General features: G+C 36.8%; 1 protein-coding gene across 2 annotated transcripts in view; it reads left to right on the top strand.

Annotated features, from left to right (window-relative positions):
• Positions 1 to 2,332: 2,332 nt before the first annotated feature.
• Positions 2,333 to 13,447, top strand: part of anos1b (anosmin 1b) — a 61,285-nt gene continuing 50,170 nt past the window's right edge. For both annotated transcript variants that reach the window (XM_026197753.1, XM_026197752.1), the window contains exons 1-2: positions 2,333 to 2,633; positions 13,396 to 13,443. In XM_026197753.1, coding sequence (XP_026053538.1) covers positions 2,460 to 2,633; positions 13,396 to 13,443 — 222 coding nt within the window. In that variant the 5' untranslated portion in view covers positions 2,333 to 2,459. The remainder of the gene's footprint in view (positions 2,634 to 13,395; positions 13,444 to 13,447) is intronic.

The raw sequence follows: 13,447 nt of genomic DNA, 5'->3' as shown, positions 1-13,447 counted from the left end.
GTATTTAAAATACAAATAAACACTCTACCCCAGGAATGCTCATTCCTCCTTGTGAAGACCAGTCATCTGCAGCAGAGTTAAGTTCCTCACAAAACCTCTGTAATTCCTTGACATTAAATAAAGACCTTGATTGGCTAGTTCATGTGTGTTTGTTTATAGATAGACCTAAACTTAAAAAAGGTAGATATTTAGGTCCTGAGATGAGTATTTTGGCCAATATACTCTCTCGTACAGTATTAATACTTTATTCGATCAGAAGATGGCGCTCGTATTGCAAAGATGTGACAAGCAAAAAAAGAAATTCCATTCAGATCTTTGTGCATGATGTGCATACTATCCACCCTAAATTATATATGATATAGGTAATTTCTAATACTATTTATGGCAGGATAGTGTGATATAGGTAATTTTCAGTACTATTTACGGCAGGATAGAGTGATATTGGTCATTTTCAGTACTATTTACGGCAGGATAGTGTGATTTTGGTCATTTTCAGTACTATTTACGGCAGGATAGAGTGATATTGGTCATTTTCAGTACTATTTACGGCAGGATAGTGTGATATTAGTCATTTTCAGTACTATTTACGGCAGGATAGTGTGATTTTGGTCATTTTCAATACTATTTACGGCAGGATAGTGTGATATCGGTCATTTTCAGTACTATTTACGGCAGGATAGTGTGATTTTGGTCATTTTCAGTACTATTTACGGCAGGTTAGTGTGATTTTGGTCTTTTTCAGTACTATTTACGGCAGGATAGTGTGATATAGGTAATTTTCAGTACTATTTACGGCAGGATAGTGTGATATTAGTCATTTTCAGTACTATTTACGGCAGGATAGTGTGATTTTGGTCATTTTCAGTACTATTTACGGCAGGTTAGTGTGATTTTGGTCTTTTTCAATACTATTTACGGCAGGATAGTGTGATATCGGTCATTTTCAGTACTATTTACGGCAGGATAGTGTGATATAGGTAATTTTCAGTACTATCTACGGCAGGATAGTGTGATATTAGTCATTTTCAGTACTATTTACGGCAGGATAGTGTGATTTTGGTCATTTTCAGTACTATTTACGGCAGGTTAGTGTGATTTTGGTCTTTTTCAGTACTATTTACGGCAGGATAGTGTGATATAGGTAATTTTCAGTACTATTTACGGCAGGATAGTGTGATATTAGTCATTTTCAGTACTATTTACGGCAGGATAGTGTGATTTTGGTCATTTTCAGTACTATTTACGGCAGGTTAGTGTGATTTTGGTCTTTTTCAGTACTATTTACGGCAGGATAGTGTGATATAGGTAATTTTCAGTACTATTTACGGCAGGATAGTGTGATATTAGTCATTTTCAGTACTATTTACGGCAGGATAGTGTGATTTTGGTCATTTTCAGTACTATTTACGGCAGGTTAGTGTGATTTTGGTCTTTTTCAATACTATTTACGGCAGGATAGTGTGATATTAGTCATTTTCAGTACTATTTACGGCAGGATAGTGTGATTTTGGTCATTTTCAGTACTATTTACGGCAGGTTAGTGTGATTTTGGTCTTTTTCAATACTATTTACGGCAGGATAGTGTGATATCGGTCATTTTCAGTACTATTTACGGCAGGATAGTGTGATATAGGTCATTTTCAGTACTATTTACGGCAGGATAGTGTGATATAGGTAATTTTCAATAGTGCAGATAGTGTGGTATTGGGACGCAGGGATACTGAGGTTGAATCTAGCATGGAAACAGGTTTTGTGATCAAAGTTATCTGTGGTCGACAAAATGTCAGGACAGTTAAACACATTGGTATTTTTATATTTATTATTATTATCTCATTTACACTGTTTCTGCTTTTTTTCTGAGACGTTCATCTCAAAAGTGTAATAATAATGACTAGATATTTTACATTAACTTTTTAAAACAAAACAATGTCTTTTATTCATTCTTGATTAATTAAAAACTAAATTTTTCACAAGTGATTCATTTAGAACCAGCTGAAAAAAAAAAAAAACTATCACAGTACAGTGTCCATTAAAACCAGTTAAATTCCCATTAAAACCAGTGCCATTATAAATTCTGTTTTAGACTTGTAATCGGTCGCCTTCTACTTCTATGGCTTGTTAACACTGTTAAATCCTAATGGGAATAGTCTTCAATATTCAGCAATATGTTCTGAAAACACACTACAGGAAACCATTTTTAATACAGGGGTGAGCCAAAGAGCCATAAAGCGCCGGAAGTTTTCTGACAAAAAGTTCTCGCTAAAACAGGGTTTAAATTCGTTTCTAGATCTAAACACAAAACTGACAGACTCTGAATGAGGCCGAGTTCAGATGACAGGTCTGCGCGAGAGGGAGTGTCCAGCGCGCAGTGCATTCAACACGAGCCTGACGCCACGCGCATCCAGAGCATTCAACCGCGCCACCGACAGCGCACATTCACGTGAACGTCCTCGTTGAAGATGGTGTTTATGGGGAAAGTCTGCTGCTTTTTGGTCTTCTGTGTTTTTGAAGCGAGCGTTGCACGCCGGACCGAAGAAGCGGAGACTGTGGAGAAGATTGAAAGCGCGCGCTGCGTCTCGCGATGCCTGACGCTTCACATCACGCAGATCACCGCGTTATTCAAACACCTGCAGGTAAGAGCCACCAAGAGGCAATCTTAGCTTAGAAGGTAGGTCCGTATTTTGTATGGGAAATATATCCTTTAAGAAGAGCTTCACACTGGCAACTTTCTGGTTTAAGAAGTTGAGAAGAACAGCTGTTGGAAATATATAGAAAATATTAAAGGTCGAAACAATAAGCCACAAACACAATACGTGCAAACACATAAGAGCTAACATTCAAAATGATCAATTAACTGTTTTAATCAACAACAATTCGTATGCCAGTGTAATTTTATGGTGTCTGTTTGTTACAATCGCAATTACAATAATGCACTTACATTAATTATAATATATTTAAACAATACAGATCGTTTCAAAGCAGCTTCATAAAAAAAAAAAAATAATAAAAAAAATAAACAGTAGGCCTATAAATGTTGCTCAGTTTTGATACAATTTCTGGAAAGCAGAGGAAACACTTTATTTTAAGGTGTCCTTGTTGCAAATTACATGTTCTTACTGTTATAATAACAATAAATTATGCATAATTACATGCAAGTGACCCTAAACCAAACCCTAACCATGTACTGTAGTAAGTACATGTAGTTAATTAATATTACTCAGTAATTAATGTATAATAACACTGTAACAAGGATCCTTAAAATAATATGTAACTCTAGAAATACAATAGTGTGAATATTGTGTACTTCCGTAGCTAAGATCAGTTCAGCTAAAAAGTCTTTGAAACCGTACACTTATGGTCTTTTGAGTCCCTATGTGACAACGAGCCCCAACCCCATTAGTTTCAGATGCTGAGTTGGGATCTTTTCTGAGCATGTGCAGTTGGTTTTGTGGATGGGAAACACGTTGCTTTGTGTGTGTGTGTGTGAATGAAGTGTTTAATGGCTGTTTTCACCTGTTTTCTTCATGGGTTCATCCCCTAACTGACTGGAGATCAGCTTTAGTGCAGTTGTAGTTAATTGTGTGGTATTTAGAGCTTGAATCATGAAAGCATATGGTCTGACAGCCCACCATGCAGCATGACTCTGTCCTATATATCTGTCTTTCAGTTCTGTTTGCTGTGTATCTCTTGAGCTTATGTTTGTGGCAGCTCAACCCAGCCATAATTGAGTCATAATTAGAGGCACATTATGAAAAACTATCCACTTTAGTAGTTCCAGACATTAAACTTTCTCTCTGATCTACTTCTAATCTAATTTTTCCCCCCAGTTCCTGTCTGTAAATCTTGATTTGACTTAAAAATCTATGATTTCATCATAAAATTTAATCTGGATTCCAGAGGCCTTTTTGCTGCATCTTGCATTTGCATGTTTGCATTTAAATATTAATTTTGCTTAATATTTCATCCACATATATGATGCGGATTTAAACAGCGATAACTTGCCATTGTTAGCGATAAAAGGTTTTTCTATCTGATTTCACACATTAAAAATAATTTTGTTGCTATAAATGTATTTAGGTACAGTTTTTTTTTTTTTTTTACTTGAATAAAACCAGTTAATTTAGATTTGACCATTTTTAGCTTAGCATTTTTTCAGTATGTGAAGAAGTACAGAGAGTATTGACTCTCATTGGTACCTGAAACCTTGATTTATTTAGCCAAAATATGTAATTAATGAGCAGGAGGGAGATTTGTAGAACTTTGTGAATGACAATCTGTTTTATTCTACTTTTTACAGAGTTCTGTGGGCGCAGATGCCATGTAGGTCTGCTTATTACCCATTAAATAGCAACATGTTTAAGAATAAGACCATTGACACTCATATATGACTGAGTGTCGGATAACCGTTGCTTTTTTTATTGTGGGAACTCTGGGTAGTAACATGAGGGACTGCCTTGTAAAGGACTCACTAACACATTCTTGTGTGAGCTTTGGTAAGAAGGCTTCTGAAAAACATATTATAACAGCCTCATAAATTACTCCTACAATCACTGTAATTAAATCAGGATGAGATGACTCACTGCAGACTGAATTCTTCTCGGGGAGTTTCTTTATTCTGAGCAGAATTCCAGCCATAATTTCTGTTTGTAAGACGGGACGTTGTGCAGGTTTCACGTTACCGCTCAAAGCATAGCTGGGGGTTTTGAAGAAGGTGTCCTCCCATTTTCCCTCAGTCTTTTAAAAGTCAAAAACCAAAGACGGTTTAGTGTCCTTACATGCACCAGCTTACACAAACCACTTCAAGAAAAGGAATGTTTGATAAGTCATCATCTCTCAAGCTCGTCCTTTGTTGCAGCAGCTGCTCTGACTGCAGGTGCACGATTTACAACGTCTCCAGACAATGGTGTTTGTTGTGTTAATGGTGCGCATATCCAGTGTCAGCGCAAATGGTTATACTGCGGTAAAAATGCAACTTATCGCACATGACAGGTGTAGAGTGACCAACATCAAACAAATGTAGGCAAAGTTTTCATTTAGGTAGAATTACACTCGTTCTTTGTTCTGCTGACCGTGAAGTGCTGTTCACACGGACACTGGAGGTTTCCCAGTCCATAAGGTCAAAATGTGGCTGATTATTGTGGGCTACACCAATCTGGTGACAGAAATAATTAGGCCTCTTTCTTCTCTTGAACACAGAAGCAGGTATTTTAAAGAATGTGGGTAATGAAACGGTTGACGCTAGCATTGACTTCCATAGTATTTTATAAAGAGAAGGCTATAAAAGCGTGAAATGTACTTGGATATTTTCCTTTGATGTCCCAGCCCATGTGTTGTACATATTCCTGTCATGAAATTGTTTTCTTTGGCTCCAAACTAAATTTCCTCATATCCAACTGATTGAGCTTAGCCATGGGCAAAACTGGCATCATGTAACTCTCATTAGAAAATAAATCACTACATGCACACTCAACTTGTCTTATGACATGAAAGACAAAAGAAAAAAAGAGTTTCTTACAATCAAAATTTATTTTAAAATCTTTATGGGGTATAAATGTCAAGGTGACCTTAATGAACATCTCACTATGAGGGTAAAATGATTTTTAATTAGTAGTTTGGCCTATTATTATTATTATTTTAAAGTAAAAAAAAAAAGAGAGAAATAATAACAATCGTATTTAATAACATTAATATACAAAAATATCCACCAATGACTTAAAAGTGTCAAATGATGTGACCTTTATGACAAACAAGGTTATTTTTCTCAAGGTAAGTTCACATCAGATGGTATAACCACAGTGATATTTGAATAAAATTTTATCCGAACTTTGTTTCAAAATAAATAATGATTAAGAATCAATCAGCTCAGTCTTGAGCTTTAAATGTAACTTACTTTACACAACTTTCATATAAACAAAATGGATTACAAAAAAACAAACAAACCTTTCCTCCTGCCAGCTTGTTCCATTACTAGCACATCCCCTTAAAGCTCATTGTCTTCTGCCAATTTTCCTGTTACCCACGTGACTAACAGGTCTCTGATTGCTTCTTTCTTTCCAGTATTAAAGAAACCAAGTCTTGAAAATACAGTTTAAGTAACTTTTGGCCCATATCAAATCTACTTTATCCAGCGAGATAATGGGAAAAGTGGTCACCACTCAGTTGCTTTTGTAGAAAAGAAAAAATGCAAAAATGTGTAGACAAAAGAAATGATTAAGGTTTCTACCCTTACAACACACAGAAATGTCCTCTTAACCCTTGTATGATCATATTTTTGTTACTCAGCCAGTGTTCATCAATAATTTCTTGTGGACCCACAGCAGTTTGGTATTTTTAATTCACCACAATTAAATACTTAATCCCAATTTCAAGCAATATAAATACCATATATGGTCAAAATTTGCCCTTTGCCTTATGAATTAAAGTGCTACCACCTTGTGTGGGAATGGCAGGGGCAGAAACACAAAACCCACACTCACACTCTTATAGACTCTTTCTCTCTCACACACACGTTTTTTTTTTTGTTAGTTTTTTTGTGAAAAGTGGGTTTTTATACTGTACAAACTAGGGCTGCACGATATTGGGAAAAAAATGACATTGCGATATTTTATTTTTCTGCTATATATATTGCAATATTTTTTCTTACAAACAAAAATGGGGTGAGCACACTTACATTCTCATTTTAAATGATTTAAACATCTACACCATCGTGTCAATTGATTAATATGCGCGAGGGAGAGAGAGCAAGACTGCGCTCGTGTTGTTTGAAAACAGCTCTCTCTCTCTCTCTCTCTCTCTCAATTCAATTCAGTCAATTCATATTGCTTTATTGGCATGACATACAAAGGTAATTATTGCCAAAGCATTGTACATAGCAGAATAGAAAAAAAAAATACATATATATTCCTAAGAAAAAAAAATTACAAGCAAAATAAATCCATATACATTTCTATAAACATTGATGGTACTTCTAATGTACTCTCTGTCTGTCTCTCTCCCGCGTGCTCTCTCTTTCTCTGTCTCTCTCGCGCGCGCTCTCTCTCTCTGTCTCTCTCTCTCTGTCTCTCTCGTGCTCCCTCTCTCTCTGCCCTGTTAAACTTGCATGTGGTTTTCAGTCCTGTCAATGGTAAACTTTCACTATCTGATGGTTAAGCTGTGCAATTAATCCGCGAATCACATTCGTCAAGGGCCGGGGAGCAGCTGTCCTGTACAGTTAATGAATAACAGATCAACTACGACCGCCTACATCACACATCCTGCGATGTGACTATCGTGGATTTGTACATCGCGATATCGATGCTTAAACGACACATCGTGCAGCCCTAGAAACTGTATATTCTATGGCCCTACACCAACCCTACACTTAACCCTAACCCTCACAGGAAACTTTGTACATTTTTACTTTCTCAAAAAAAACTAATTCTGTGTGGTTTATAAACGTTTTGAAAAATGGGGACATGGGTTATGTCCTCATAAGTCACCCTCTCCTTGTAATACCTGCGTCATACCCATGTCATTATACACAATTGTGTCCTGATATGTCACAAAAACACACACACACATAAAAACACATACACATACTAATAGCAGGCCCAGACAATAGGAGGACCGAGTAAATGTACCCAGAAACTAAAATTACCACTCCTTTATTATCCCCGGCTAACTAACATTCTGCATGTGATATAAGGGTGTACAGTGAGTGGTCATTTAATTTTTTTTTTTTCTGTAAATGCGCTTCACAGAAAATGAATCAAGACCAAAGATTCTGAGTTTGAAAAAATAATTAATAGTATAATTTTTCTTTTGATAAAAAGTGAAAACGTATCCCATGGACCCGAAAACCATACATGGGTGAAGTATGCTAAGCAACCTCTTCCTTTCATCTGACTGGTGTCATCAGTTTCCTAGCCTTCTTAGACCTGAGTTCCCCCTTCTGTACTCCTTACTCACTCGCTAGTCTGCTATTAGTGTTACTGGCCATCTGTGGCCAGCATATCTATGTGTCATTTCTCAGAATGAATAAACCCAAATCTCACTCAGTTGCTGCTTCACAAGGTGTACCACAGGGATCAGTTCTTGGACCGCTTGTTTTTTAAATTTATATGCTTCCACTTTGCCAGAGTAGTTTTAAGGTCTTTCATACCAAGTTGAATGGTTGGTGCAAAAATCCAGTGTACATCTGAATGGATGCCTGTTAATGTGTCTATTCAGACCAACACCATCATTAGCACTCAGTCACTGTGATGGATTTTTTTTTACACAGAGGTGTTCTAATCTCTTTTCCATCTCACTGAGAAGAAAACTGGCTAACCAATAACTTTTGCACTTTTTTGTCACATGCTCAGAATGCAGCTGTTACTTAAAGTTATGACTTTGTGGTGCTCACAAACAGATGTTTATTTGCTAAGAAACAGTGAATATCAGAGGAAGAATCTAGAATCTGTTCTCTGTATTCTTGTATTTGATGTTGTTTGATAAACACCACAACGAATGCTAAAATCTGAACAAATCTTTTAATACAAGGAAGTAAGGACTTAGTTAGTGACAAATGAGTAGAAACAGAAATTTGCGCAACAATGCTTCATGTATTTTAATAACTAGAGTAGCTGCTGTATTTCTGCTTAAAGCGCCAAATTTTAAAGTGTTGATCTGAACAGGATTTCAAAGTTATGCTGTTGACACAAAAATATATGTAATTTCTAAGTGCAAGCATCAATTACTGTATGCCTTCATCATCTTTAAATCTGGAAGGGAGTAAACTCTTTAAAATGAAATACTGACTGAAATTGTGTTACTTGGTCTGAAATATTTCCCTCATGACCTTGCCATTGACATTGATGTTGTGCAGGTTAGGCCTGAACCCATTTATGAAACTTGGGAACTCTGTTTTTAACCTACAATGTGTTTTGAAGTCAGTACCATCCAGCTTGTTAAATCCTTTTTTCATCTGTAAAATAGCTGATTTAGCTTATCTATCAAAGACAGGTAATGCACTCAACACATTTTTCCAACTTGGTAGTCTGCAAATGGTCTTTAATTGAAGAGGAGCAGTTGTACATTTGTGTTTCTCATTTGTGATGTTATATGGCTTTACTGAAATAACTAATTTCAGTTATTATGTGCATGGTGATGTGTTACGGTCAAAACCACAACAGCTTCTGGTAATCTGTGTTAAAATATAAGGACTGGTTAGTCACAGACACTATAAAAATCCAGCCGAAAAACTTTATTGAAACGCTGTTTACAGGAAGAGGCCACACCACAGAGAACAGTGCTAATCTGTTTCTCTTTAGCTCTTTACTTGAAACAATACTGGAAAGGCGAGCTTAAAGAAAAACAGGCAAGAGTTGGTGAGGCTGTAAAGGCGGTTCAGGGAAATGGCGTCAGGTCGGTAGGCACCCTCTGTCACCATGGGGCATGTGGTGAAGACTGAGGTCCGAGAGAACAACACGTGATTATGGGACACTGAGCTGTGTAGAAATAAGATGGGTTTATGGCATGGAACATACAGTTATTTTCCAAAGAACTGAAATGGAAGCTATGTGGCATAAATCTCTGGTGGTGGTCTATGGTGGGATCATGAAAGAAAGGTACTGTATTTAACGGACAGGAATGAATGAGAGGTACTCCAATGATTGATTCTTTTAAAGTTAAAATATTTCATTGTTGTGGTTGATTTTAATACTTTATTTTGTTGCAAATAGCTTGTTTATGAAGTAGGTAGCATGTACAAATAGGGCACAAACTGGTCTCCCATAATTTAGATATGTTTACTAAACATTATCCAACCTTAAAATACCATATGGAAAGTAGCCTTCCACACCACTACGCATTAAAATATTGGTCCTGAGTAAAATACTGGTCTTCAGCTCTGTTGTAGCTCATACTAGAGTGTCTGAAAACAATGCAAAGTAATATATAATTAACCTAATTAACAAGATAGAAGCACAATCAGTAATCAATCCAATTAACAAGATAAGAGGTGTGTATATATACACAGAAGACTTACCTTTGTTCCTTGACAGTTTTGCAGCATCCCTTCACTCTGCATTCTCCACACATATAACTATACCTGTCCTAACCTAACTCTGGGTTCTCGGAGCTCGGATCCCTCCCCTCAGATAGCACGGCAAATATGCATAACCTTTACTCTGTTTATTATATGTAAGTGTGAACTATTGAACTGATAAAAAGGGAGAACAGGGTTTTAGGATACTGATACAAGTCCTACATTTTGGAAACAGAGCAAATATAGTTTTAGGAGGTGAGTATGTGAATGCTTAAAAGTGACACCAAAACAGAAAAGCCTGTCCTCCAACAAAAAACAACCATATAGATCATTTGTGCAAGCACCATATTACGACATATATTTACGTTTCAAAGTTAAGCACCCTCTAGCGGGCGTAAAAATAATGACAGTATCGCGTTGCGTCTGTCGTCATGAAATGACGAATTAACGTCCTTACCAATCAAAACGCACGTTTATTTAAATGCAATGTGTGGGCTTTCTACACCGATCTCACAGTATTTCCTACATATTTTACTACTGTAGGTGGCTTATTCGTTCGAATGACCACACCTAACCCCACCCCTAAACCTAACCCTCACAGAAATCATGCTAAATTATGATTTATTGATCATACATTTTCGTGTACGTCCATTCCCTGGGATCGAACCCATGATAGCATGATTACATATCACGGTATAATGCAATAATCTAACAACTGAGCTACATGAAACGCAACTCAGAGTGCAAATAAAAGAGTACAAAACATTAATATGAAAATGATCTTTTGCCGATAGAGGCTCAATTGTAGTAGACGCTCTGATGGGTCGTATTTCAGGGATCTGGACAAACGACCTACACGAGCATATTGTTTGGAGGACAGGTTGAAACAGAACCATGAAAATGATCAAATTCTCAAAAATCTTGCATTGAGATACATTAAATACGGAAAACACTGAAGATCAGCCATACTTGCTTGATATGCAAGAACAAACCCTCACTGGTTCTCGCTCATGAAGCAAGCATGTTTGCCCAATTAGATGAGCTCTGTGTATGTGCTTTGAACAGGTTTTATTTATATAAAATTCTAAATGTTTCCTCAGAAGACTTGGATAAAAGCGTGGATTAATTTTATAATGTCTTTTTGAAGAGTCACAACTTCGGTTGTCTCAGATTTCATTCAAAGTGTATATAAGAGATATTTGGGCTTTTACAGATAAATAAACCCTGATCAACACTTATATAGAGTTCAGCAAATATTGGAACATGCTTGTTTCATGAGTGAGTACCAATGAGGTTTGTTCTCTTTGGGTGAATCAAGTTAGATTTGAGAGTGAATAAAGAAAGATTTATACCTTCATGTCTTTTTTTGGAGCTTGAAAGTTTTGAGTACCATTGCCTTTCATAAAATGGATAAAAACAGCAGAAACACTCGTCAAAATACTTCTCATGTGTTCAGATGGTCAAAAGAAAGTAATATGACTTTGGAACGACATGAGGATGAGAAAATGACTTGTAATTTGTTGCTACATTATTCCTCTAACAATGCATTTTTGATAGCTGATGAAATAACACTTAAGATATAAACCAGTAAGATGGTAAGACTCTGTTGGTTTTGGCTGGACTTAAGAAGACACATGACACAGACAGACCTTTGAGCTGAGCTTTAGCTCCGTCATCTATTTATCCTCATCTGTCTAAGCAAACACATAACAGTTCAGGAACCGCATTGGTGATTACTCGTGGTTGTTTAATATACCTTGACAGTGATATATAGCAGCTTACAGTCGGTTTATTTTGGTAGAAGGTTTTTATCGGTTGGATAAATGGTTTAATGGTTCAATCTAAATCTCTCATTAAGGGAAAAGGCTCTGTTCTGTCTTAAGTGGGAAGAACATGTCTTCAGCCCCAAAGAAAAAGGATTTCACTTTAATATAATCTTCTTGTTTTCTGTCTTTAAAGAAAAAAACATCTGAAACAAACTTAAGAGGATTTCTTTTTTTATCTCTTCATGAAAGTTTGTGAAACAGACCTGTAAGTGTTATGGGTTTAGTTGGTTTAGTTTGAAGGTGTGGAGTGAGAGCTTTAGTCTGGGAAGCTCATCAAGAAGGATTTAGCCTTGATGTGATCTCTTGAGATGATGTTACGCTTTAGCATTCCTTTGGAGATCACTACTGGAGACTCACTGACACACAGTGGGCTCTCTCTGTCCCTAAAGTCCTAATTAAAACCTCACAAAAGACTTGTGGGACCTCAGAGGAGGCGTGACTCACGTTTGCTAAGGATAAATAATGGTTACCCAGAGGGAGTGTCTGGAGGATTACTGCGGCGTTCGCCTGCATGATGCTCACTCGTATATGTGTTTGCCTTTGCCATCATTTCAGAGCAGCACTCAGATGGCATTTTAAATGTGGTTACAGAGAAGTCTTTGTGTTTGTGGTGTCTGCTGTCCCCTCGTTCCCTAAGACACTGTGACATAATAGAAGTCTAAACACAGACACTCTGGACCGTCATTCATTAGCTATGGTTAAATCCTCATCACCACTTTCCCGAAACAAGGTTTGGTTAGGTGTTGACGTATGCTTGGGGCTGTGGTTATGGTGTGTTTACTTCCTCATACATGATTCATTCTTGCCTATGTCGCCCTACGCTGGAAGGAATTCTGACCTCAGGCTTTAAATGCCACCGTAGAGCCATGGCAAATATATATCATAGTCATCTAACAGACATACATGACAGGAGACTAGTGCTCTTGTATTAAACAGATGAAACTTTTGTAGAAATATGGCAAAGAGATGACTCAACAGACAGTCATTTCAAAATTTTAACTTTAACGCAACTTAATGGAGTTAATCAATTAGAATTTAAAAGAGATTCCATTGTTGGTTCCATTTGATCTGTCTTTATTTTTCCTATTTTTCTTAAAACTAAACAAAAAAAACGTAAACAGTGGCTGATGGATTCGTAGACATCATACACTAGCTGCGACCCATTTTGAACAAAACCTTATTTACTGAATCATGTGACTTCACTCCATATTACTGGCTCAAAATGATTTGCAACGGTTTCAAAGCTTCAAAGAACAGTGCTTCAAAAACTTCTGAGATTGTCTTATTTTTATTGAATAAATAGTAATTAGATCCATGCCTGCACTATGATACGTAATTCTACCTTCAGAAATCCTGTTTGCTGTATTCCTGCTCAATGTCCAACTGACCGCAATCTTCCAAAGCAATCCTTAAAATACAGTACATCTTATACATTGCCATTGGTAAAAGCTTTCTCTAGTGTGAGAGCAACCTTTAAAGATGAACCCTCTGTTTCATACTCAGTACTCTGAAACTTTGTGATGTCATTGTAATCATTTGTGTGTGTTTCTTGGTCTCTTTCAGAATGACCGTGTGTTGGACTGGTGTGAGGACCACAGGAGATGTTCACAGGTAA

Source organism: Carassius auratus, chromosome 22 (assembly GCF_003368295.1).
Source record: "Carassius auratus strain Wakin chromosome 22, ASM336829v1, whole genome shotgun sequence".
In the NCBI taxonomy this organism is placed as follows: domain Eukaryota; kingdom Metazoa; phylum Chordata; class Actinopteri; order Cypriniformes; family Cyprinidae; genus Carassius; species Carassius auratus.
Note: the sequence above shows the minus strand (reverse complement) of the source record. Positions and strands in the feature narration are given on the sequence as shown.